Source organism: Chenopodium album, chromosome 18, assembly GCF_948465745.1.
Source record: "Chenopodium album chromosome 18, dcCheAlbu1.1, whole genome shotgun sequence".
In the NCBI taxonomy this organism is placed as follows: domain Eukaryota; kingdom Viridiplantae; phylum Streptophyta; class Magnoliopsida; order Caryophyllales; family Amaranthaceae; genus Chenopodium; species Chenopodium album.
In genome coordinates, this window is record NC_137851.1 from 11,301,189 (window position 1) to 11,328,377 (window position 27,189).

General features: G+C 35.3%; 4 protein-coding genes across 5 annotated transcripts; 1 reads left to right on the plus strand and 3 right to left on the minus strand.

Moving 5' to 3' along the window:
* Positions 1-809: 809 nt before the first annotated feature.
* LOC145591475 (F-box/LRR-repeat protein 15-like) lies at positions 810-11,394 on the minus strand. The gene is made up of 17 exons (XM_081647936.1): positions 10,556-11,394; positions 9,595-9,856; positions 8,925-9,057; positions 7,765-7,864; positions 7,467-7,664; positions 7,093-7,363; positions 6,897-6,995; positions 6,703-6,791; positions 6,517-6,616; positions 6,216-6,386; positions 5,197-5,349; positions 3,667-3,827; positions 3,391-3,589; positions 1,768-2,216; positions 1,608-1,671; positions 1,348-1,434; positions 810-1,249 (listed from the first exon to the last, which is right to left on the minus strand). The coding sequence occupies exons 1-17, from the start codon at positions 11,059-11,061 to the stop codon at positions 1,175-1,177; spliced, it is 3,117 nt and encodes a 1,038-aa protein (XP_081504062.1). The 5' UTR covers positions 11,062-11,394; the 3' UTR covers positions 810-1,174.
* A 1,281-nt stretch (positions 11,395-12,675) lies between these two features.
* On the minus strand, positions 12,676-16,518 carry LOC145591476 (uncharacterized). 2 transcript variants are annotated; one of them, XM_081647937.1, is made up of 7 exons: positions 16,087-16,518; positions 15,944-15,983; positions 14,572-14,642; positions 14,170-14,273; positions 13,830-13,897; positions 13,077-13,187; positions 12,676-12,984 (listed from the first exon to the last, which is right to left on the minus strand). In XM_081647937.1, exons 1-7 carry the CDS (start codon positions 16,265-16,267, stop codon positions 12,852-12,854), a joined length of 708 nt encoding a protein of 235 aa, XP_081504063.1. In that variant the 5' UTR covers positions 16,268-16,518; the 3' UTR covers positions 12,676-12,851. The 2 variants fall into 2 exon arrangements, with proteins under 2 accessions (XP_081504063.1, XP_081504064.1); XM_081647938.1 differs by lacking the exon at positions 16,087-16,518 and having other exon boundaries at positions 14,572-14,656.
* A 2,732-nt stretch (positions 16,519-19,250) lies between these two features.
* Positions 19,251-21,457, plus strand: LOC145591478 (uncharacterized). Its single transcript, XM_081647940.1, has 2 exons — positions 19,251-19,419; positions 20,549-21,457. The coding sequence occupies exons 1-2, from the start codon at positions 19,344-19,346 to the stop codon at positions 21,151-21,153; spliced, it is 681 nt and encodes a 226-aa protein (XP_081504066.1). The 5' UTR covers positions 19,251-19,343; the 3' UTR covers positions 21,154-21,457.
* A 1,499-nt stretch (positions 21,458-22,956) lies between these two features.
* Positions 22,957-26,930, minus strand: LOC145591477 (ylmG homolog protein 2, chloroplastic-like). The gene is made up of 3 exons (XM_081647939.1): positions 26,619-26,930; positions 23,643-23,842; positions 22,957-23,534 (listed from the first exon to the last, which is right to left on the minus strand). The coding sequence occupies exons 1-3, from the start codon at positions 26,901-26,903 to the stop codon at positions 23,270-23,272; spliced, it is 750 nt and encodes a 249-aa protein (XP_081504065.1). The 5' UTR covers positions 26,904-26,930; the 3' UTR covers positions 22,957-23,269.
* Between the last annotated feature and the right edge of the window lie 259 nt (positions 26,931-27,189).

Here is a 27,189-nt window from a genome sequence, read left to right on the forward strand (position 1 = left end):
TTTGGATTTTTACATAAGAGGATTGTTTTTGTATGTTTTCGAAACTCTTAAAGAGTACCCTCTTAATTAGCACTCGTATTCAATTTGAACCACTAATAACCCGAATTAACACTTAACCCAACCTCAAGTGTCCTCAACTCCCAAAATGTTTAATCACTCAACTCATGCCTATCCTAAACCCCCTTTCGCACCTTCATCCCCAACCCTAAACCTAATCCTAATCCTAATCCGGTCTCTTTCCAATGAATACAATTGTCATCCGAATATACATACCAATACATCATAGGAGGTTCAATAGGAATCTAAACATGATACTCAATAGCTCCTCTCCCTGCCTCTCCTTCATTTCTCCAATGCTTCTCTCCTATGTATATTTTAGGTCCTTAACCAAGAAGATCCAAAAGCTTTCACTTGTAGCAAATATATGAATTAAGCAAATTTCTTCTTGCATTTTCACTTAGTTAGGTTTCCAGCGTGCTTGTCATCACCAAACTTTAAAGATTCAGCAGCACCATTAAACTAATACTTTTAAAGGTTCAGCAGCACCATTAAATTAATCCCATCGAAAGCGTGTTCTGCATATTAATAAAATTTTCTAAAGACTTTTAAAAGGTTAAATTCCTATTCTGAACTTTATACAACTGTAACAAAAGGAATAGCAAAGTCGGTAGAAACAAAAATCCCACGACATTGATTTGTTTTCGAGACTTGAAACTCTACTAATCAGTTTTCACCACTGCAAAGTGATATTTAACGCAAGTCAATATAGCATTCAGCAAAAAACACCAAAGAAAAAAAGACTAGAGACGCCAGAGAAGGAAATACTTATTCTATTTATTATATTTTCATTAAGACATTACAAGATGATTTTATCACAGCTACGCCTTGTAAAGACAGGCAGGACACACTGTTTCACAACAATACACAACTACCTCAAGCCGGTTGCATTACAAGATTTACTCCCCCCGGATACAACCCTAATGACAATTTTATGTTTTGATGAAAACCTATAAATAATTTTATTCTGTTATCCATCAAGGACAAGGCGGTAACTGGCTCATAAAAGCTACATAAAACCAAATCACAATGATACAGGGGCCTTGGCCATATTAATTGCACACCACACAACAAGACCCTGCTGCAGGGCACTCACTATCAATACATAAATAATTAGTCACCTACTTCCGAAGAAGACGCGTTTCAGGCTAGGATATACAGCCCGAAATTTGTTCGCAGCTGCTGAAGAGAACTGTTGTAACAAGAAACGCAAAGCAAAACCATTAATAAAAAACAAAGATTCCAACTAGTAATTCTGGGTTATAAATTCCAACAAGATTGGGAGCTAACCTTGGGGCAAAAGCGAACATCAAGACTTTCCAAAATGCTACAGCCAGATATTGCAGATTCCACAGTATCTTCGTCAATATTACAGGACTAAAACACATCCACCATGCCCCCAAACAATTCCAAAACAATCAAGGAAAAAAATTAGTATAAAGCCATAAATATGAATTTAAAAAATAAATAAATAAAATAACACGAAAAGTGATTGCACTATAGACAATACAGAATAAGCAATAAAATGACTTTTTGGCCGAGATTTTTACCTGGAGAAATAAGCTAGTCAATTTTGGACAATCCAGCTTCAAAATTTCCAGGGAGCAACAGTTACTGAAGAATGATAGCAGGCAAAGGATTTTGCAGAATTAAATGCCAACCAAAGACAAATTAACAAAAAAAATTTAAAAATAAAAACACAAGCCATACCTCAAATTAAGGAAGCATAAATTGGAACAAGCAACATCAACCTCCTTTAAATTCAACGAAAGGGAAAGGTTTAATGACGACAGATGGATACACTGGGCTATAGATGGAATATGAACTCTCTTAATATTTGGACACCCAACACAATTAAGATTCTCAAGAGAGCGATGAGGCAGCTCAACAGGCAAGTTTGTATGTCGATCAGATGGCAGGGCAGTAGGCTGATAGATTGAGAGCTTTGTGAATCCCCAATCTAGATCATGCATATTTTTGCAGCCATTTAGACTCACATGGGTCAAATGTGTGCAGTGGGCTAGCAGCTCCTCAATGGCAGATTGGCAAAGTGTCCCATACGACAAGTCCAGCTCACGTAACGCGGGCAGCGCGCCCTCTTTATACAAAGCCTCCAGTGATGAATCATCCAGATATTTGCATGCTTGCAGCTTCAAGACCTACATCAAACATAAAAGGGAGTGGGATACTATAAAAGATTCTTGTCACTATGCTATGCCATCAATAAGTGTTTAATTAACTTTTCAGAGAAGAGATGTGGTTTAATCCTAGTACAGTAGTACCACAAATAGCAATCTTTTCAAATATAAAATGATATAACAAGCCTACTGCTTCACACTCCATCTCAAACATAATGACTATATAAGAGGTCAAACAAGTACAATATTAGCAATCTGGCACACTTTAATAGATATAATAACCATGTATGACATATATACAACTACTGTTCTATATATTCACATAAATCTAAATATAAAATGTCTAGAAAAAAATTATGGCATAATCATCATTTTCAAGAATTTCCTATTACATAAACTCTATTACTGAATGTTCAAATCACTTTGCATTTTGAGCCATTTCAAAAAGTTTGACTCACTTCCACTTCATTCCTTTTATGGAAACCCTCTTTTACCATCTTACCCTTCCTACCCCACACTATTTACACTTTTATACACACTTTATCCAATTTTTTCACACCCACCACTCTTTACCATATCTCTCTTACTTAGTTTACATTCTTCTTACACCCACTCACTTTTTCCGTGCATTCTTAGAAACAAGAGTCTACAATAAGCAAGTCACACTTTCGGGAACGGACGGTTTACATATCGATAAAAATATAGATTCAGAGGATAAAAATTTGCAAAAAGACTGAAAACTAAAGGTAAGACAAAGAAGCATTGTAAAATACGTGCCCACAACAACAACAACAACAATAATAATAAAGCACCTTCAAAATAAAAGCCAAGGTATGGCAAGCAAAATTCCATGCATCAGTAAGTCCCAGATCTACAATATAGATTGCTAAGTTGACAGATCAGTTTGCATCCAAATATTTTTAGCTTTCTTTTAATGATTTCTCCCTTTTCAAGAAGATACTGGAAGAGCTGTAACCTTCATTGGGTGGGTGGGGTGCGTGGTGTTACAAGAATAAAGCAACATAATTCTCATGCAAATGGATGACCATACCACCACATAAAGATAAAGCAGCGATGAAAGCAACTAGGCAAGATATATAACTACACATCATACATGTCTTTTTGTCTGCATACAACAACTAACAAAATAGAGTGCAAGAGCAAAATTCTCATAATTTATGCTTGAAAACTTTACCGTAAGCCATGAGCAGGAGCTGAAAACTGGTTGCAAATCCATCAAGAAAGTGTAGGACAAATCAAGATAAGTTAGATTTTTAAGCCAACTTAGAGAAGATAGCCCATCAGAGCCAATAGAGGGACAAGACATCAAAATCAATTTTTCAATTAGAGGACAAGAAGCAGTTGTTGCAGATAAGCAATCATCTTTGAGCTGGCTGCAAATACAAAGTTATGAAAGTTAGATACAGTTTCCTATAGTGACAAACTTCAAACTTAAGTTTGTTTGAATCACCTGCAAAAGGATGCGTCAAGGGATGTTAAAAGGGGGCAATTGATTGAAGCTTCAGATAATACACCACATCCTTTCAACTCAAGACCAACCATTTGAGGTGCTTCAATATGAAGAGCACTCAATTTTGGACAAATGCCCAGGTTAAGAGATTGCATACCAACCTGAACAAAACTAGTTATTAACTCACATCTTCATTAAAAAAACCAAATGCTAGAAAAATGTTCAATTTGTACATTGTAATGTTTGCTATAAATTTACGTAAACTAGCAAGCAGCACAAAACAGGTTGTCCTGGCCTAGATTATTTTGTATCTGTCACAGGAACATGCACATACTTTGAAGAAAGATATGATACATGATAAGAGAATATTAGTTGAATCGGACCCAATAAAATAAACGGAATACAATAACTATGACTCCCTCTGATGTCAAATTATTGCCCATTTTGGCTTGGACACAAATACATAGAGTGAATAGTAGGATATTGCAGGCCTTTTTGGTATATATTGTAAATTAAGAACAAAAATTTGATTGAGTGAGAAAGTATTGGTGGAGGGCACATCACATAAGATATGACCAAAGAAAGTGGGAGTGAGGCAGTGCTGAGGACAACATTGCATGAATTGGATGATTCGGAGAGGTAAAATAATTAATTAAAGATAAAAGGGCTATTGAGGGAGAAACACTGGAATATAACAGCTAGTAAACAATTAACATAACATATCCCAATTTTGTGTGTATATGTATAACCATTACAAAATCAAATGAAAAGCTCATACTTCAAACCAGAGAAAGGCTACACTCACGGCCAAGGAAAATTTTACTCCTTCCATCCAATTTTAGACAATTGGGTTACTGAACAAACGTTTAGGGTAGAATATAGGTAGAGCATGAGATAGTTAAAATATTTGAAGGTAGTTGATGGGAAAACTAATGTACTAAGAGAGAGCAAAACAAGCATCAATTAAGGCCTCGTTTAGTTGCATATGGGAATTAAATGCTTATAAGAAATTACAATATATGGGAAATTTCATTGCCTAGGAAATATTAAATTTGTGTTTGGTTGACATATAGGAAATCGTATTTCCCATAAATTAGTTTCCTATGTTTTGTTTGGTTAATTTGTGTAATACCCATGTATTATTATAACTTGAACTACTTTCCCAAAATTTTGAGGACAATAATGTAATATCACCCAAAATACATGTGGGAAGTTTGAGTGACCAAGGTAGGATGTGGAAAATTAATTCCCATGTTTTGGAGAAATTCCAAATTCCTTAGGAATTTCCACCTCCTACATTTTTGCTAACCAAACAAATACTCTTAAAACACATTCCCCATAAATTTGTATTTCCCCCATTATTGAACTACAACAAAACAAGGCCTAAGAGGTGAAAAGCAATTGAGACCTCAATATCAAGGAAATGAAAAAAATAATTAAGAGGTAAAGGAAGTACATATATAAAACTTTATATAGTACAGAACTACAGACTACAGAGTAATGTTACCAATGCATCAGAAAACCACTCACCGGAACAAATGATGCTATTTCAAGATGATCACACCCATCTAAGCGAACTTGCTCAAGACACGGACATTCGAGGTTTAGAGTTGTGATGGCACGGCAACCAGCCAGTGAAAGGCTGACAAGAGACTTACTACGCAGTCCAACAGCTGTCAGATTCTGGAAAGAAAAGGTAAAAGAAATCAGTAAGAGAGTCACCAGCTGACTATTAAACCCAGAGAATAATTATTCCAGACAGAGTATGTACATGCACAAACACACCCACGTGCACACATACACACACACACACACACACACACACACACACACGCAGGGGTCATTATACTGACAGAAGACATCCAGATTAATGCATTTTCATTTTCCCCAGAATAATAGCAGACTTCTTAACTTAAGAAGCACAAAAGGGAGGACTGAATTAGGAGAGAGAGAGAGAGAGAGAGAGAGAGAGGGCGGGGGGGGGGGGGGGGGGGGATCATTAAAAAAAAAAAACCAAAACAAATGTGTTTTGTCCAACTTGCATTCTGCCTTTAAACAACAGAAATCAACATTTATAACAAAAAAAAAAAGCAATTTTGTAAAAAAAGGCACTATATGGCTTTTTCAAACAGAAGACACTGCTCCATTTCGGTGTACTGAAAATTTACAGCCAAATCGCACATTCGCTAAATACAGTTCACAAAATAGCATGACGAGATACATTTTACAAAGTAGCACTTGGATGATGAAGCATTACCAAAGCAGAACTCAACCCATAATATATCACACACACTAAACTAGGACGATGCTGGAATTCACTCAAATAATTCCATCTAATCCTAGATGATAGCCACTACGAAGCAAGAATTCACTTCAAGCAACAAAATTTTACCACTTCCGACAAATAACAGGCAGCGTCAACCATTATTAGGTAGGCAACAAAACAGTACACAATAGAGTCCTACAGTAGTACAAAAAAGAAAAAATTTCTTCAAGATAACAGCAGACATGAGAAGCATAATTCATATCAGAGGAACTCAAACACAGACCTCACAGTTATCAAGAACCAAGGATTTCAGCATTGGGCATCCACCTCCATCACTGAAGACATCACACACTGAATTTGTCAAAGCCTCACAGTCAGAAAGGTCCACTTCTTCAAGATATTGGCAATGCAATGACAGAGAATTCAAGCTTTCTTGTTTATGCAATGCTAATTTCTGCATGATCAGTATAAAATATTCAGATGACTTCACAATTACAAAGGCATATCTACTGAATAACTGATTCAAGCCTCCAAATTACAACAACAAAAAGAAAAGATATCTTTAGGAATTCAAAATGACATACTTTCAGTGCATTTGAAGTGATACTAATACGGTGAAGCGCAGGACAATTAGATAAATTCAGAGATGACAGCATAAGGCATCTTAGATTCAAGTCTACAAATCTGCAAAACAAAAAGAAGAAGAAATATGTTAACCAATATGGACTAGGAAGATGATCAGAACCATTCCACAGATTAAAAAAGCATACTTGCGACAATGCACCAGACTTAGGTTACTCAAGTGAGGAAGCTCTAAAGAAACAGAGGTCAATAAATGGCAAAAGTCAAGCCCCAACACCTACAATATGCAAAAATCATAAATAAGTGATTACTAGTCAAAAATAAATAAATAACAAAACCAGATAAAGTTAATACAGAAAAAAGAAACCAAAAGGATACTGACCTCCAACATGTTACTGAAAGCTATGGCAGTCATTGACGCAGAAGTTATCCCCTCACAACTCTCAAGCTTCAGAACAGTTAGCAATGGCATTTTCACAGCCTACAAGACAGAAAAGAGATGTCATTTGATATATCATTAAAAAAAAAAATATGCGTGCGCAATATTTAGGGAGAAGAAAATTTTCAATAAAGCTAACCTCAAGAGAGATGTTGGGACAATATGAAGCATTAAGTTCACGAAGATTCGCACAAGCTTGAGCTATTTCACGAAGTGATTCATCACTAACGCATGAGCAACATGACATGTCCAGAGTCTCTAAAAGGGGGCATGACGTGACAGCAGAACGGATTGCTGCATCTGGAAGCTTGTGGCAAGAGCCGATATCCAGATTATTCAAAAGAGGGCAGTTAAGCACCACATGAGCCATGTTACTACGCTTCAAAGATAAAGTACTAAGCTGGGGGCACCTGCACAGTACAATGTCTATCAGCAAGTAAACACGGGTAATTTATTTGTTCTTAAAAAAATTGAAATAAAAATTTATGAAAATAATGACATGTGATTGCCCACCTCACTGATACACGCAGTACACGGCATTTTGTAACTTGAAGATGTTGCAACCTGTCATGATTGATGGATATTTCTTGTACACCATTTCCAAGAGCAGCATCACAAACAATCAACTTCTTAAGCAAGGGACAATCAGAAAGAGCATGAAAAAATGATTCCCCAAGTTGTCCTTTACCCAAAGTTAAAGCTTCGAGATTTCTGGAAAAAAAAAAGGAATAAATAGGATACATGAACCTTGGAACTAAAACTATACATCTAATACAAAGCGTAAAGACTTGAGAATCTTGAGACAATGTACCTCAACAAAGAAACTGCTCTCATGACAAGTGTGTGCATATCAGGATTACCACAAAGATTCACTTCAGTAGCCCTTGGATACCGATGACAAATATCTTCCACTACAGATAGAAAAACCAATAAAAAAATACATAGTTGACTCAAAAATTAACATAAACCAACCATAAAAGCTGCAAACACAAGAAAGTAAACAAGAAGGCAAAGTGTTTAAAGACGACTGTTATGTTCTAAAACTTCTGTAGCATCTGCATTACACATGTTGTACACAGTTAATTAAGGTTTCATAACATTTTAATCAACTACCCAACGGCGAATCTCATGAGATATGACCTTATCCTGGATAAAATACTCCAAACAAGAGATGGCTTTTTACACCAAGTTGACTCTACAGCCTCAAAACATGACATTGACTGGAGCCATGACCTGCACAGTTGTCATGCAAGCTCAAGCATATATAATTCCAAACTAGTATATCCAACGGTCTAAGTTGAAATATCTCGCAAACATCACTCACATTACAATCTACAAGTATCAAGGCCCTGATTTTAAGTATATTATTGACCTATAAACCATGTACACCTAATGTTGAAGGTTAAGATTTTGGCACCCATCCTTCAAAAAAATAATTATGGCATCATTTAAGGAGAGAAGCAGGATCCCAGTACCCAGGTTAATTTTATCTTTCAAGCAAAATTGAAGTCCCAAGGAACATATAGTCCAATAACAGCATGAAAAAACAGCTGGTGAGGGATAAAATTACAGAGAGATGGGCAGAGAAGAGGCCAGGCAGAAGCAGAAATAAAATACTCAAACCAGCTTCTTATATCAAGGACCAAAAATTTCACACAATAATAATAATTAAGATTACCTAATTCACAAACCGGGAAAGACATCCTTCTCAATCATCCATTCAATAATAATACAGAACCTAGTCACAACATAGACTGATATTCATGATATTCCGTATAAACAGGCACTCGAAGACAAGGCCCACACAAAATTGTTTCAGCACACACCTCTAGCACAGTTTCGTAAACTCGTAATTCAATTGAAGAGTACAGATTTTAATAGCGTATTACTAAGTTCAATTTTTGCTACGGATATATCTGAAAAATATATAAATAAATAAAAACACTTGATTCCTGTAAAAGAAGAACTCACATTGTGCTACAGATATGTTTCTGTTTTCAAAATCCAATGAACGCCAAAAATCTTCATGGGCACTGGCAGCTCGCCACTGCTTGCAAACCATTGCAGCAATGCAGAGATGTGCATGGCCTAGGAAAGAAAATACCTGAGAGCGCATGGAGAAGCAATTAAAATTAAGTTAGACGATCATAAGTAAGAAGCATTACAATGATCAAACTAAATTACAACACTCTGATGTCTCTCTAAAAGTCATAAGGCTCCCACTTGCCACGTGATGTACTATGTTAATCAAAATTGGTTACAATTGACAGAAACGAGTACATGCCCAAATGTCAGTCAAAGTTGTTTTATGAAACTTTTGCATGAGTTTGGGCAAAAACAAAGTGTCTAAGTGTCATATCAGTGTCCAAGTATCCAACATAGGTACTTGACATAAATTGAAGAGTAAGAGTAACTAGAGGGAATATGATGGGGTTTACGGTACAATCCTGATCTTGTAAGTGCAGATCAGCAGCTTCCAATAAACCCTCAGCAAAAAAGACAACCTAACTACTCTACAGCTAATAAAAAAAAAATGATACCTAGACGCGACACTTGATTCAGATGATTATGTTCTACTGCCTAAAAAATGATTAAAAAAATATCTAAAGACATCAAGGAAAAGTTAAATCAATAGTTTTACCATATGCAATAAATCATCTGAAAGATCCAGCGGGATCCCCATACCATCCATATCTGAAGTATCAATAGTGCCCTCAATAATGTCTCCATCTTTATTATAGCTTACAATATTTACATATTCATCCATTGAAGGCATTAGGTCTCGAATCTTATTCAATGTCATTGAATAAACAGAAGAATTTGGAGAGGCTTGGTAGCTCCTTATTGCATCTAAGAAGTTATTATCAGTACATGAAGGTGCATCTCTTGAGCAACTGGTTTCTCTGGACAAACAGTATCCAACAAAGACACCAAAAATCAGTTACAATAGCACCTTGACAGTTGGCAGTAAATCCTAATTCTTGAACCATAACAAATAAGATATCAACATCTTGTTAAACAAGAGGAAATGCAGTAATCAGAGTCAGTATAATAAGTCTTTTCTCCAAAAGCCAGAATTTATGGAAATAAATTGGGTGAAAAGATGGTATCTAGAGACAAAGGGCTTCGATGTAATCACCAGTTTATTATTGTATGATTAGTATCATGAAAAAGGCTTAAATTTGATTAATTCAAACTGGAATTCACTCTGTACTTTATTATCTCCAGCATTAAAAGGAGAAACAATTGTACGCTATAGACATCTTACCTTAATTCCATCATTGATACTAGTACATAACTACCCCAAAATTAATAGTCCTAGCTCCTCAAGACCCCATCTCAACCCCACATTCCAACTCCCATTGATTCACACATAATAAACAAGCCAAAAGTGGCAGGGTGACAATGTCATCAAAAAAAATTGAAAAACCATTCCTTTCAGTGTAAATTGTAACAACATTAGAGCATAATACAAGAAACTCCGGTAAATATAAAGGAATTCATAATTTACTACTGATCTTGGTTGCATTTTATCACAAACTCACAACAGTTCACAGAAATATCCAAGATTGAGTAAGAGCAGGGTGGAAAATAACCCTTACAGCAAATAAGACTCGAGTTTGGCACGCTTATACTGCAACTCGGTGTTGATATCCGCCTTTCGTGGTAGCGTAAACGAAATACCCCCACAATCAGTTACATCAACTCGTAAAGAGGGGGCAGAATCATTCAGAGACGACAAAGGCCGACTACTGCTACCACCAATCGAAAGCTCCAACGACTCGAAAACACTCTTTTCTCCGTCAACAACAAAACCCCCGAGATCTCTCTTTGAACCACCACCCTTCAATCCCTCTTCACTCTTCTTATTACTACTACTACTACAACTACCAGGTAACCCTAAACAAAACCCTAATTCCAAATCCTTCGACAAGAATTCTTCTTCTTCTTCGCCTTCTCCTTTCTCTTCGTCTTTTGCCTCTTGTTCTTCTTCCTCACTTTCAACCAAATTTTCACTTTCAGTTTTAATCTCACCGTCTCTCAAACTTTCCATTATATCTTCTCTATCGTCGCCGACGAAGCATGGAAGGCAACACCAAAGACTCATACAAACCCTAAACAACAGAAATTCAACCTCCCTAAAAACCCTAGATTACCCGATTCTACCCAATTGCAAAATTGAAATTGAAAACCCTAGAAAATGAGGGATCGATCGAGTGAAATTGACAAGTTTGGGAAGCGAATTGGATGTAAAATTGAAAAATTTACATGGCACGAAGATCGATCTTGGCGCAAAAGCAGAGAAATGAGAGGAATGAAAGAGAGAGAAGGGGAAAAGGAGAGGAGAGAGAGAGAGAGAGAGAGTAGATCAGATGGAGTTAAAAGGGGGAAAGAAATGAGAGAAAAGAGACACAAATTTGTTTATGTTCACAGAGAAAAGATCGGCTGTTTATGTTCTCAGCAAGACCATTTTCAGTTATTTAGTGCATACTTCACATGTCTTTACTCTTTAGACTTTACGGTATGTCTGTATGTGGATGTCGACTAGCTTTAGCGATTGGATTTTGTCTTATCGTTTTTAATTTTTATCTACTATAATAGTATTTTTTTTTTTTTTATCTACCTTAAATATAAACAAGCCTTTTTTAAATAAATATAAACGAATTTATTATTGCATGCAATTTTTTTAAAAAATAAAACGGTTTGATTAGGATAAAATAATTTTTGAATGAGGTATTGTATAATTTTTAGAAATTTTATATTGATGGCATTATTAGATTGGTATAAATAAAAACTGGGTGCGTGAGATAATGGGAATGATAATGAGAATGATGAAAGTGGTATACTGTACAAAATAATGTCAGGCAACATTTTGAGATGAACAAGACAAACAAGTACTACGTATTTAGGACATTGTAGATAAATACTCGGTATTAAATATCATTGATAATAATTTTAATTCGAGTAGATGGTTCTAATTAGTTGATTACTCCCTATATTTTAAAAGGATCTAATTTGACTTTAGCAATATTCACGCACATTACTTTGACCAATGTGAGTACTTACTAGAATCATATTAAAATATACTCTGAGTAGTCTATCGAAATATGTCTTTACAAAAAAATATATCTACTCTGAGTAGTCTAAAACATTGAATTAAGGCATTAAGCATAGGCATGTGAGTACTCGCTAGAGTCATATTAAAATATACTCAATTTTTTAATATAAACTTTTTTATCATTTATATGTTTATTTATATATTGGTAATTAAACTATTGGTCAAAAACTCAAAATTCTATATTGATAATTGTCTTAGTCAAATTAGGAAGTTTAATTAAGAAATTTTTGAACCAGGGGAGTATAAGTAAAATCTCCTGCATTGTCATTGCGATTTTAGTCACGGTAAGATAGAGGCAAAGTGGTACGGAGTATATCTGTAAGAGCCGATAAGTACCAAATTTCCCAGTTACATACTACTCAGAGTAGATATATCTTTTTGTAAAGGCATATTTCGATAGCCCTGCTTGGGCAACACCAGAAGACGGACAATAGACGGTGAGATGACAATGAGCTCAGTTAGTTGGGTCAGAGGTTACACATTCTCCTGGCTAAAATAGTTCCAACATCGAGTATCAGATCGAATGAGCTAAATTCTAAAGGAGCATTCTACAACATTACTTACAAGGAGCTTGAATTATCAACAGAAGTTAGGGTAGAAAGATTAGGGAAGAGAAGGATAATTATAGAGCTAATCATATCACAAACTAGTTATGTCTAAGTGTCGTATAACATATTAACATCACATCTCAAAGATTTCAGTACAAAAACAAATTTACATAATGAAAAGGGACTTACGGTCTATCTACATGTTACAAGTTTATCTGGGGGTGGGAAGTATCACAATATTGATTGCAATTCTTTCAAATCCTGATCCAACTCTTCAGGCAACTCATTGTTGTCAGGATTCCGATAGGAATCAGCAATTGCTTTCGATTTATCAAGCACGTCAGTGGGAACTGTTTGGAGGAGGCTGCAAAAAAATCAGAGAAAAATGTAGTTTAACATGCATTACAAATTCATACCCTTCATTCATCTCTTACAGTATACTTCAGGGTAAATTACCTATCCAATGCATTCACAGCAGTGCTAATTTTCTCTTTCATCAACTTGGCTGATGCATCCCCTTTATTTCTTGAAGCGCGTAGGAGCAAAGAATCAAGTTCATCCACAGCTCTTCAAAAGGGAACCACCAGTAACATCACAAACATCCAGAATTGTTGTTAAAATTATGATTAAACATAAATCTGATCTATAGCATGTCTGGTACATCACCTGAATCCTAAGCAATGATTTTGACATAGAGACTAAAGTGTATTAATGTTATTCCATATTTCCACCCCATATCATCTATTCTTTCGAATTTGTAATAGAGCATGACTATAGTGTACCCATAGACCCAAACCATATACTAGATGGAAAAAGTGATGCAAAATGAGGTGAAGGTAGAGCATGAGATCTTCATATCCCTCCTAATTTCTTTTAGCTTTAACTTAGAGACAACCTATACAAAATAAACACAAGTTCCAGTGTGCTTTTGAGAGGATTATTGTATTAGACACCTAACAGTACTATTATATCCACCAATCACGCAATCTCCTTGCAAGTTTACACTAATAGAAAATAAAGTTTTGCATCCAATCCACTTCATAAAACAGAAGATTTCTAGATCAAGCTTTTGGAGGTCACAATTCGTTTTCCTATTCAAGGCAAAAGTTTTCAAATCCTACATAACCTATTTATAGCCAAACAACAAGGTTGTAATCTATAGCTTTCTACAATCTATAAGTTCTAAATTAAATTGGCAATGGCCAGTACCTGAGACATCTATCAACATCATCAGAGGCAGTCTTCCCCCTTCCACCATCAGAGGCATATTCTGCAACCTACATTTCAAAGATGACTTCAAACTCTAGGACCACCAAGAAGTATAAGAAACAGATAGATATTGAAACAGTAACATGCAGTGTCAAGGCAATGACAGAATAAACAGATAAGCAATCATAACCGCAGTAGTTCCTCTAAAAACTAAATTACCAAGAATAAAAATATCAAATTGATCGCTTCAAAATTTCTAGACAAGGCAATGACAGAATAACAAGCAGAATCTTGTGCTACCTAAAGGAAGATATAGATGGCTGAGTAAATTCTAGCTTACAGCTCGTATATTTGACCGGAATGAAGCAGCAGGACCAGACCGTAGAAATGATCTGTAGAAGGCATATTGAGGCTGATCAACTTCTAGGGCATCTAGACTTTTCTCTGCATTCAGAGAGAAAAGACAAATGAGTCTCACAGATTGCTCAATCTCAGGGCAATAATGTGCCTGAAAAATATATGGAATACACTTGTTTAGTTATAGTTCCTTTCAAAAGCAATTCCAACTTCAAATCTCCAGGAGAAAGTTAAACACCCACATCCCGACCACATCAACATTGGTCGAGTGGTTTCAGTAGGAGATGGGATTGCACGAGGGAATAAAACTCAACGTTGCGAGCTCCAAAAGTGATATATATCAAAACGCATATTAGAAATTAAGCTGGAAAGAAAGAGAAGTCACCTATGTCTTTAATTTGCAACTGAGTCAGTATAACTGCAGGCACATAGGTCTCCAAAGGTTCAAGCTTTTTCCTGATTGACATACACTATCAAGTGGTGATACGAATCAACATTCAATCCCAGCTTATATATTAACAACACAACGAAAAGCACTATGGATAAAAGCATCAATATAAGTAGATAAAGGATCACAGTATCCCCAGTTGACATTATAGATATCAAAGTTCGGCTGAGATTCAGGAGGAATTGCACATTATCAAGTAGTTAATTCATATCCAGGGAGGAAAGGAACAATATCATCAATCTCAAACACCTATAACTAAAATTTAAGCTTCCCCTTTGTGGGGTTTTTTTTTTTTTAATATTTAAAACAATAATCAGACAGAAGATATGATTAGAGGGTGGGGAAAAAAAAAAGAAGAAAAAAAAATCTCGCACCTAATAAAAAGCCCACAGAAGAACAAAACAGCTTACTAAGTCAACGAACAACCAAGCAGTATGCCCCTTTTAATCAGTTTCATATTTGACAAGCAAATATGAGTTGGAGATAATCAACAACAGTGAAGGTTGAGGGAAGGAAAGATAAAATGGATTGCAAGATCTTTCATTCTATATATTTATCCTAAATCATTAAATGTTTTTGAATCCCTCCATTACATGTTTCCTATGAAACACAAATCATTAGGTAATAAAATTTGAATGTAATTTGGCACGAGATTACTTACGAGTGGTATTGCAAATCAACGAAGTAAAACACGTGTTTGTAAATGGAGATAAATTGTCTAATACATTCATGTGGTGCATTGTCTGTCAAATCACACACGAAACCCAAATTTACCCGAATCCCAATCCATAGCCTACCAAATTGACTACCCAATGCAAGTTTGAACATTTGCACCCTTTGGCAATTGGCACTCCATCAAAACAAATTACAGACTCAGAATAAACAAAACCAACAACCACCCAAGCAAAACAACGGTAGATTGCCCCAGTTTCAATTTTCAACATGATTGGCAAAACAGCAACTTTCAATGTTGTCAAGTATCTAAAAATAATACTTGTATCTACATTCCTTCATCCACATTACACAATTCAACAAGGCAAACAAATTATTAATCTGTATTATCCATTTAACTAAATAAAGCTAATCCACAAAAATTCATAATCATTTGACGAAAAAATAAATCACAAAAACACTATATTTTGCACTATTGTAAAATATAACCCACCTGATTCGGATTTAGCTGTCGCATAACTAGTTCAAATTACACCAACACTATCAACGCGACTATTAATTTCAAACGGATTGAGGTAAACTAACAACAAAGCAGTATAAATAACTTAAAGAAAGTAAGGATTACAAAAATTCTTACTTTTTCACGTATCTATCAAATAGACCGCCTGCAATTGAATCTGCAAAATGGGGAAATGAAAATTTTGTTTCAATTTCATATATTGATTTAATTAAACTAAAAATTAAATTTAAGTTAAGAGTGAAAGAGATGACGTCACGTACTGGGTGGAAGAGAGGAGAGAGAATGGAGTAGAAGGAGAGAAATGGAGACCATTCGTCTGCTTTCCTTCGAGTTTTGGGAGGGTAATGCGCACCTTGGCGCACGTTTGTTTCGATTGAATGGGATTGAATTCGAGAAGCTACGGTTGATGCTAACGTGCGCTGTGGTGGCAGTTGCCGCCATTGTTGCAGATGGTGGTGGATCCTTTTACGAGCTTACCCTGGAAGATGATGCTATATTGGCAATATTGCTATTCGTGGTGATTAAAGAGGGGATATGAGTACGACTATGGGAGAACCCGAGTTGAACCGACAATGACCAATGACTTGATTTTGTGATTTGTACTCAAACATTTCAATGAAACTATTTATTAACCGAAAACACGATTTGGCCTAAATTTATAAGATTTGAGTCCAAGCCTGAACCTGATCTAATATCAACGGAAGGTGAGCTAACCTCAATCTAGCACAATGACCTAGATAGCACTTGAAATCAAGTTATAATTAGCGAGAAAACGTATTATTAGTTTGCAACATGATTGAAATTTAAGACAAATACCTAATTTAGATTAACACAAAATAAGATTTTAATTCGACCTAATAATACCTAACAATAACTAGATTTAATCCCGATTTAATTTGTTTACAATGATGAATTAGTAAAATTGTTTTATCATTTTATAGGCTTCAATCATGGTTTAGCAATACATTTTTTTTTTTCCATATAAAGTCCCCTGAATCAGCAATATTAATAATGCACACTTGAATTATATAAGTTGACTTGAGCTGACTTAACCAAATTTTGTTGATCAAATCCAAAATTGATCCGCCCAAGAAAGACCTAACATGATGTTTACCATCAGAATTAAACAAACCCATTTTACTTGCCATAACCCCCCGCCAAAACTAAATGCCACTCAATCCAAACCAAATTAAACCTAAACAGAATTGACTAAAAATCGTATGAACCTAACTTGCACTTGAAAGGCTAAGCAACCAGACATGATCTAAATAGGATTTGACTCTACACAATTTTGAACCCAATATGGAAACTAAGATGACCTAACATGCCCTGATTTGAATATTATCCGACACCTGACGTGATCAGAACCGAACCCGACGCAAATGTTTAAATTGACAACACTATTTAATATTGTAATTACTAACCCAAATATTACGAAGTACATGTTAATTAAGGGGTAGGTCAGTAATTGAACTAAGGGATAAATTAGTAATTTTTTTTTTTTTTTGATCTCTTAGCCATAAAATTAGCCTATAAAATCACTATATATATTAATCTAAACTAGGGGGGCACTTTAAAATTTGCAATGCCACTATCTTTTTAAAAGTTGAAGGTTTTCCTATATAATTTTCCTATTTCATCCAAACTTATTTATATTCTGATTTGGTTTAAAATAAATGAAAATACAGAGTAAGATAAACTAAATATGGCCTAAGATTTAAATGAAACGATATACAGGTCGCCCTAATTAATCTCCGTGATATACAAGTTTTATTTCTCAAAAACTCCCTCCGTTTTTATATATTTATTTCATTTGTTCATTCGCAGAGTTTTAGGAGAAATTAGAGAAAATAATAAAGTATGGAGGTATTGGGGTAGATGGAAGAATAAAAAATTGTAAAAAGCAAAAGTAATTGACAGAATTGGAGGAGAGAGAATATGAAATTAATCAAATATTATTTATGTTGGGTCCAAATAGAAAATGGAGCAAGTATTTAAAAACATCCGAAAAAGAAAAAGTGGAACAAATATTTAAAAATGGAGGGAATATAGTTTTAGGATCAACCCATTATTATTATGTAGTACTCCGTATTATTATTAGGAAAAATTTTAAATTACCAAAAATGACACCTATTTCAAAATAATTAACCACCCGTTTAATTTTTTATATTGTCACCTCCTAAATTAAAAAATTACTCAGATTCCCACCTTTTTCAAAATTCCAACGACTATATTTAGCTTTCTAATAGTTTAACCCCCCGATTTTTTCCTATACTAAACTTCCCCAAAATCAATTAGGCGTTTCTCCTGCAATTTCTCTCAAAATCCCAGAAGGTGGCTTACCTTTGTCAATGCCAATGCCCCGAGCAATGTTAAGAAATTTACCTAAGCTTCTAGTCCCCAAATAACAGCCAAAGATGGCGACTTTTTGAACTTGATTTGCCTTTTCCGGTACATGCAATTACATAGCAATAACTATTTTGCAGAAAAAACAAAAACTTAGGGTTTTAGTTTAATAATTTGGAGAGTGGTTGAACAATTGATAGAGAATAAATGAAGAAAGAGGGGAGAAGGGAGTTGATTTTTCAGAGATTGAACGAGGGAAAGGTTTGGTTTAGTTCAATGGAATTGCTATAAGGGTGAAATGTGAAATCGAAAGAAAAGAAGAAAAAAATTGGGGGAATTAAGTTAGGTGGGCCCACAAAGAAAAAGCCACCGAAATTTTTTAAAAGGTTGAAATCTGAGCGATTTCCATAGATAATGTTATAAGAGAATAAAATTCCATAAATACGTTACATTTTAATAAAATTCCCGGCGTACTGTCCACGTCATCTTTTGTAAACCTGATATTTAATAAAAAAAAAGTTTAAAACCGCTAATAGCGGTTCATTAAACTAAACCGCTAATTCAATTAGCAGTTTATTTGTTCAACCACTTACTCAAGCAAGCTAATCAATATTACAGTACATAAAACCGCTAATTCAATTAGCGGTTTTACATTATATGAAACCGCTAATTCAATTAGCGGTTTTACATTATATGAAACCGCTAATTCAATTAGCGGTTTTGTTTTAAATTTGGCAAAAAATTAATAATTACGCTTGCTGACATGGCCAGTACGTCGTGAATTTTATTAAAATGTAGCGTATTTATGGAATTTTGTTCTCTTCTCACATTATTCATGGAAATCGCTCTTAAAACCTGGATAATTTTTTAATTTAAAATGTAAATAAAAAAATTAAAGGGATGATTATTTTGAAAAAAAAAGTATCATTTTCAGGTGATAATTTAAAAATTTTCGTTATTATTATCACCCCTTACTAAACCGACTAACTTGTATTTTCTTAATTAATAATATGGTCCCAATTGTTATGAAAAAACATCGTCCAACCGATTTAATATGAAGAGTCGATTTTATAACTCATACTTTGTCGGATTGTTGGTGTCGGAAGCTTCACTACGCAACCCCTTCTTATTCCACTTCCCCTGCTTCTGAAAACCCAACTCACAACCTACAATGGTGAAGCAGAGTATTCTATGGCTTACACTTACTTCTCTTTTCTTGTTCTCAGCTTATGCTCTTGATACCCAAAGTAAGTTGTCTTCTCAATCTTCATCGCATTATTAATTTCTCATCTTTGAGTTATTAAAAATGCTTTCTTCTTAGTTTTTCACCATCTTTTCTAATCTCTGCTATTTGTATATTGAATCTGGGATCTAATTATTTTTCTTGTATATTTTTGTTTAATTTATTTGATTTACTGTTAGATTGTGGATATTTTTTAGCTGGGTTGGAAGTATTGCTGAGATCCTTAATGAACTTATACTGTTTTATTAAATTTCATAATTTTGATGAAATGGGTATGTTGTTAAATGCTAATTTCCTTGCTATAAATAAAAAATAAATTAAAGTTAAAAAAAAAAAAAAGAAAAAGCTCTAAACTTTAGTATTAATCCGTGCTACAGTTCAATAATAATTAGTAGATAATTAAGAAAAATGTTTTGCAAATGATTTTGTAGGATAAAGTCTCAATATCCCTCCATGATAAAGTTGGAAAATTTTGGGTAGTTTTGTCAAGGTTTTAAGTTTAATTTAAGAAATTATTAGTTTTAGTGGCTTATTACAAGTTGCTTTACAAATGAACTAATTGCAATTTGCAAATAAAAGTTGAATTTCTTTTGATGGTTTTTCTAGTATACATGTAATTGTAAGGGCATCGTTTGCATTTGCCAATGTAGACAGTAGATTAATCATTTTTTCAACATTGAACATAAGGATTGGAAAATTGTGTGGCTTATGGCCTTGAACTGAGTTAAGGGTTTGGAATTATGAAAAATGTCTGTAAGACAAAATGTTAGTAATTTCAAGCTATTGTTGGATTGAAGGCGGAAATTGAAAGAAATCACCTACGAGCATTAAAAAAGGTTTTGCATTAATGAGAATTGAGGGCTTCAGTGGAAAGAAAAACTTCTGGTGACAGTGACACCGGTAGGCATTAAGGACCTGAATAATCCTCCTCGAAAGTAAGACTGGTATTGGAGAGAGGCTCAGACTTGAACCAAGAGCTAGTTATCAATCGTTCCAATTTCCTTTTGACATTCAAGAAAAATGACCGACTTTCTGAAAGATCAAAATGATTGACGTCCTCCCTTTATAATATGCAGTTGAATTTCGGTGTTTACACTTTGTATTACTAAAGTTCTTAAACAAATTATTAACAGGTGAAGTGACAAAAAATCCAGCTGACGAGCTTGTAAAATTACTGAATGATAATAGAACTGCACACAATTTATCAGCCCTCTACAGCAATCCAGGGTTGGCATGCATCGCTTTGCAATACATAAAAGCTTCTGATGGAGATTGTGGCGACGTAGGTGGACCTAAAGCCAAGAAGTCTGAGGATTCTGATTTTGCAGAGACATTTGCTCCCAATTGCAACGTGGAGCCTGCATCCCTGACTCAAATTACGGGGCGCTTCCTGGGCTGTGAGTTTAAATATCTTGAGCCTGAAAAAGCACTCTCAGAGATACTAATAAAGGAATGCAAAAGCCTGAACGTTCTCTACAGTAAGAACCACACTGAAGTTGGGGCTGCAGTTAGTGGATCCGTTGGTGGGGGGCCATATTTCTATTGCGTGCTCTTTAGCAATGGTAAATCTAATAGTAGCTTTGTTCTTGAGAACGGTGAGGCTAAAGTAAGTAGACCGGGTTGCTTCAGTGGTGCCAATGATGAATGTAACAGTGCTGAAGGTAGGTTTCAGTCTTACCATTTGTTGAACTCTATTCTAGAAGTTTTGGCTGTTATTGGATTTGCTTTCGGCATATGATAGTAATTCTTTTGACGTTTGCCATTTCGATTATACTGATTGGTTTAAGTTGGGGAATTTGGGGGGGGGGGGGTTGGAGGGTGAGAGATTGTACTGTCAATTGATCGGAGTATGTTACAATTCACGAAGACAAGAGAACGTAAGAATTGCATATTATGATTTGAGAAACCCTGATCTATCTCTAAGTTCTCCTTGTGCCTTGTCTTTGGCAAAATTCATTATTTACTACGTTAAACTCTAATGATTACTCTGTAAGGTTCAATCAGTTAAATATATACGTCCTGTTTTTGGCATTTTTTTCCAAGGAGCAAGAACATCTAAGGCGTCACCTGGAATGCTATTTTAATGGCTATGTGGTTGTCTGATTAGTATTTTTATTTGGAAAGAAAAACAGTTTTGTATACAATAGCTTTGGGAGTGAAACCATAAGAATCAAGAACACCATCCCGTCAAAAAAAAAAAACACCATGAATTCGGGAAATGATTTTGGCACACCATAATTGATTTATGCACACATTTTATGTGAAAGCATATTTTTCTACGATGTCTCACATAGGGGTGTGCCAAGATCAATTTATGGTGTGCTAAAATCAATTTCCCATGAATTCTTAGCTCTAGTTCGGTTGCAGCACAAAATGCCACAACCCCTTCCCGAAGCACTAAAGAGCTTGCTGATGAAAAGACTTTGAGCTTCTTGAACTAGTATGCACATAGACAAATAAAGATCTTAATCAACTAAAGCCCCTACTTGCCTTCGTCGGGAGGGAGTTAGTAAGATAATAAGTTACACTTCATAAGTTATAGTATTAGACTATTAGAGTAAGCCCAGATACAAGAAACATAAGAACTCACTGAATCAAGCTGCCCTTGAATAACATACAACGACTAATAACATTTGAACAAATATGAAGCTGATAACTACATTAGAAAAGTTAAAAAAGAAATAAAAAAGAATCTCCTTTTACTGGGAAGCAATTTCATGACTTGTACTTCAAAACTAGAAGAAGAATTGTAAGGATGAGTATTATCCCACCTGAAGAACCCCCAACTCTGTGAATCCAGTAAGGATCGAACCTGTTCTGATCTAGGTAGCAGGAGACAGATATGGCCAAAATCACAACCAGGAGCAGGAGAGGCAGGAGAAACGCAAAGTTGAATGTTTCTTCTTCTTCTTCCAGATCACTGTCGGTTCTTTGATCGATATATAGAGGAGAGATCACAGCCACTATGGTGAAGATGATAGCTAGAAGTCTCTCATATGAAGAAGTCCTGCTGCTTCTGCTTACAGCAGTGGTAGTCTCCATATTCAGAAATGCTAGTGTTTTTTTTTCTTCTGTGAAAGCCACCCCTCAAAGTTGGGAATATATGCTCATGTTGTGCTACCTTAATAGTGGCCTAAAACTCCTTTACAAAAGGAAAGGTTAGAATATTTGTTCAATTCTAATGAAATTATATTATAATTTAGTATATACGTCATACATGGTAAGATTTGGCACCTGACTATACCAGGCCCATCTCAACTCTCCACCGTGAAAAAAGAGTACAGCCAGGCCCAACACCATAGGCCACGGCCTACGGGCCTCCTCCGCTGTCCCCATCAGATAAAGAGGACACAGACTTGAGTCTACATAACTTTTTTACTGGAAGAACCCTTCCAGAGTTTTGTATTCTTTAGAGCTTATTCAAGAAGATTGAATTAGCAGTCAGCAGGTCTGACACAGTTTTCAAATATTCATGGCTTTAGATTGGAATCAGATTCCTGCCTGCTCTATCTAGCACTTTCACAGACCACTGTTTAGTGCATATAGGTCTAATACCGTTACCAGGGCACATACCATAGCTAGCTCAGTCAATATGTTGATAGAAGAATGTTACAAAAACAGTTTGAGAGAAATTGAAATTACAGGTAAAGTTACTGACTAAAAGATATCTAGTGCGTGTAATATACAGAAAAAAAAACTAGTACGGAATTTAATCTTGCAAAAGTAAATTTAAAATTCCACCAAATGCCGCAATATAACAACAAAAGAGCTTCTCATCAAGCAGAACTCTACGGATGCTTGCCATAAGTACCATCTTAGTAGATATAGGTGGCTGTGGAAAATTGTACCATGTATTAATTGGGACGATCAGAAGTACTCAAACTCTTACTCTGAATTCTTTTCTGCCACTTCTTCTGTGAGGCGGTAAGATCTGATAACCCTGGCTGGTTAGAACCTTCTTGAGAACCCATGGCTGGTGGAAGTTCAGCAGGAAGTGCAGCAGCTGCGCTTGTAAAGGCATTCAGAACAAGGAATGCTAATATGGGCGACAAATCCAAGGTTCCTCCGATTGGTGGGATAAGTCCACGAAATATGTTTAAGTATGGGTCACACAGGGTGCTGAGAATCAAGAATTTGTGGTTAATTTATACAAGGCGTTTTCTAAGATAACTGAAAAAAAATGTAAATATACCGAAATCAATACTACACATATCATAGCAGGCATACCTGAGGGGACTAACTATTTGGGAAGGAGCACTTGGGAACCATGTCAAAACAAGCCTGACAACTAACAATGTATTGTAGATATTCAGAAAGTTCGAAATGCCATTTGCAACCACTAATCCTGCAACCGAGTCACCAGGTAAAACAGCGGCAAAGTTGTGACTTGACAGAGAATTTAGATTCCTATGGCTTCTCCAGTGAACCTGAAACAAAGAGTTCAGTTGATCATTTTGAATATAGGGTAAATCTTAAGCCTTAAAACACAAAAAGTACTTCACCAAACTCCCAAATTTTTACCAAATCCTTAACCTACGTTATGTATAATGCCAGATATCCAATCCCCTCTCCGCCCTTACTCTTCAAGACCATCCAAAGCTAATGAAAAGCATCACCTTTAGAGTTGCATAGAAAATACACCAGTAAGGTTGCTCTTTTTACCCCATGTAAGGAACAGCTTTGAAAGAAGTGGATAACACAATTTATTTCAAGAATATGACCTTACACATCAGAGTCCAACTAGCAGAGCCAGAACACGAAAACAAGAAGTGGAGGGGCATTAGACAGAAAGGAAACTGTCAGCATCATTGCTTCTTTCTTTGTAAATTGTGCTTGAATGACTCCTGAAGGCCAAGGAGATTCGTCATGCAGCCAACTCCATCCTTTTGGGAATAAGGTTTTGGTTTTGTTGTTTTTGTGATAGATGATCAACACAACAACGACGACAACTGCATCTATATTGTATCTTCTTATTGGAGGGGGTGAGAAATAGAAGGAAAAAGCCCTGCCCCTAAGTCCCTAACTCTATAATGGGGGGAGTCAGCCAAAGAGAGTACACAGATTTGTAATTCTAGGCCCCACTGTAACTTGACTGTGACATTGTAAAAGGCTGAAGGTATAGCTTCCCATAGCAGTTTCCCAGTTTCCTTTCCTGGAGAACTTTTTACATAATACGGATTAATCTTGCAAACTTATTTTGATTTTTATACACTGTCACCATGATCTGATAGAAAAAATATAAAGTGCACCTAACTAGTGGAGTATGACTTTTGTTCAATTCACTTCCAGGAATACTTCTACAACCAAAGAGTATTAATGTATTATTTTGATTCTATTAAAAATCAACTTTTGATAATACACCCAGCTTATTCCTACTTTTCTCAGATATTCTTTCAGATTATTGCACCATAGTTGTATGACTAATACCCTTGTCACTGTTAGAAGAACACTATAATGCTAATTTTAGTTATTTTTATATAGCAGACACAAGGGGTGTCACTCTTAAACATAAGAAGTGCTAAGGACAAAAAAATTTATGCCCTAGAGCTATCATGAAGCAAGTTATCTACAGATATAAGAAGCCAAGATAAGAACTATATCAAAAAGAAACCAAAGGGATGTCCATATAAGGACTAAAAGTTCATGCCCTCAAGCTATGAAGCAATATATATATATATATATATATATATATATATATATATATATATATATATATATATATATATATATATATATATAGAAATGGGATCATGTGAGACCACACCCCATACGTGAGACCACTGTACAATTTTGTTCATTTGTCGAATGAGCAAACATTTTTTTGCTCATCTGTCGAATGAGCAAATATTTTTTGCTCATCTGTCAAATGAGCAAATTCTTTTTTTCCTCATTTGATAAATGAACAAATAATTTTTGCTCATTTGACAAATGAGCAAAATTGTAAGGTGGTTTCACATAAAGGGGGTGGTCTCACTAGATCCCTCCCCTATATATATATATATATATATATATATATATATATATATATATATAAAGGATTATAATGAAAAAAAAAATCGATCGAAGGATCCTACTTAACTCAGCAATAAAAGCATAATTTAAGGAACTTAAAACATTAATAGGGAAGCTTCCAATGCTATTTCCTCGAAAATCCGTTTGGTTTCTAAATGCACCACCTAATTGCAAACTAACACTATGTTTAGATAACAATAGTGAAGGGAAAGGGAGGGGAGGGGAGGGAAAAAGAGGGAAGGGAAAGGGAGGTGAGGGGAGGGAGAAGGAGAAGGAGACCTTCCATTTTCCTTCCCTTTCCCTCCATACATTAGATATCCAAACAAGGGAGGATGCATCCCTCCATTTCTCTTCTCTTCCTTTCCCTCCATTTCTCACTATCCAAACATAGCGTAAATCATCTTCCACACTTCACCAAAGAATGCTATAATTCAGCACACTTCTCCTTCAACCTTTACTAAAATTAGGATAGAGCATAAGTTTACATATACTAATGAAAAGCGCATTAGCTAACATAAAATTTTTGTTCACATCAATTCATTCTCATTCTCTTCAAGGAAGTCTGGGAGTGTCCTGAGGGAGGAGCCCTCAATCCTATGACATTGAACCACTCAACCACTCGTTCTCAAAATTTCGCCAACAAACTCTTTATCTTAGGTTCCCAACAATTGCCAATTGCTTCACTAAAACATGAACATTTCAAAATCTTATTTACCTCTATCAAAGATTCTTCAAACACATTGTACCCAACTAACTAACAGAAATACTTCGTACTTTTTCAGGCAATTCAAAGACATTTTCCACTAGAATCCACTCAGGAAAATCTAATCTTTGCACTCACCTACAGTTTACATTAAATCTGCTAAGCACACAATTGTTAGGTCCTTAAGGAGGAATTCAAAATACGATCCGAGCCGCGCTATATGAAGCATTTTTGACTGCAAACAGCAGATTCTATATAAATGTTAGGTTTTTTGTGTATGTAACTTCACTCATTAACAATGTTCCTCAAAAAAAAAAAAAATATTGAATCAAATTCAGGAAAAACAAAATAAACCCACCAAGGAATAACATTCAATTAATCAACATGAATAGAATAATCAATTAAAAACAAACAAAAATTGCAGAAAATTAATCATAATTAACATACATACAATCTAAAATAAAAATTAGAGACAGCATTGACTTTACCTGAGAGAAATTCTGGAGATGGGAAGAGAATTTGAGGAGATTATTGAAAAGGGGGTTCTGGGAAGCAGAAAAGTGAAGAAATTGGAGGAATTTATCGGCATTTGAAGCTATTGTTTTGTGAAAATTGTGAAGAATTTCAACAGGAGAGAATGCAAGAACTGCAGTTGAAGTGGGTTTGAAGAAGAATTGTTGAGGACTGAAAGATGGTGAGATAATTGGGAAAATTGACAATGGATTGGGTAACTCACATTTGGTGATCTTCTCTGCTGGATTTGAAGAAGCCATGTTGTTTGATTTTGAGTCACACTCTCTTCCCTCACTTGGTCACTCCTCGTTTAAGACATGCGGAGGTGGGTGATGATAAACGGATAGGCTTCGGCCTCCAGAATAGATACACTCGGGTGTATATAAAAAGTAAAAATTGTGGATAAATGTACAAACGGAAGATAAATAAATCTATATTACTCGTATAATTTAACCGTTTTTTTTTTAAATACTTCACCACTATCCTTCGAAACATCAATACTCAAATCCTATATATTTTCTCTAAAAACTACCAACGAACATTTTA

Bases quoted from the DNA above. Each gene is read 5' to 3' on its own strand.
- LOC145591475 (XM_081647936.1), bottom strand. From the start codon at position 11,061: ATGAGTCTTTGGTGTTGCCTTCCATGCTTCGTCGGCGACGATAGAGAA. The intron at 9,857-10,555 runs GTAAGGGTTATT...CTGTTTGTCCAG, and splicing joins AAACTCGAGTCTTATTTGCT to AGAAACCAGTTGCTCAAGAG. The intron at 6,617-6,702 runs GTATGCTTTTTT...TTTGTTTTGCAG, and splicing joins AGTCTGGTGCATTGTCGCAA to ATTTGTAGACTTGAATCTAA.
- LOC145591476 (XM_081647937.1), bottom strand. From the start codon at position 16,267: ATGGCGGCAACTGCCACCACAGCGCACGTTAGCATCAACCGTAGCTTC. The intron at 13,188-13,829 runs GTACTGGCCATT...TCCCTTTTGAAG, and splicing joins GATGTTGATAGATGTCTCAG to AGCTGTGGATGAACTTGATT. The intron at 12,985-13,076 runs GTAATTTACCCT...ATTTTTTTGCAG, and splicing joins GCTGTGAATGCATTGGATAG to CCTCCTCCAAACAGTTCCCA.
- LOC145591478 (XM_081647940.1), top strand. From the start codon at position 19,344: ATGGTGAAGCAGAGTATTCTATGGCTTACACTTACTTCTCTTTTCTTG. The intron at 19,420-20,548 runs GTAAGTTGTCTT...AATTATTAACAG, and splicing joins TTATGCTCTTGATACCCAAA to GTGAAGTGACAAAAAATCCA.
- LOC145591477 (XM_081647939.1), bottom strand. From the start codon at position 26,903: ATGGCTTCTTCAAATCCAGCAGAGAAGATCACCAAATGTGAGTTACCC. The intron at 23,843-26,618 runs GTAAAGTCAATG...TCTTTGTTTCAG, and splicing joins ATCTCCAGAATTTCTCTCAG to GTTCACTGGAGAAGCCATAG. The intron at 23,535-23,642 runs GTATGCCTGCTA...CTTGATTCTCAG, and splicing joins CAAATAGTTAGTCCCCTCAG to CACCCTGTGTGACCCATACT.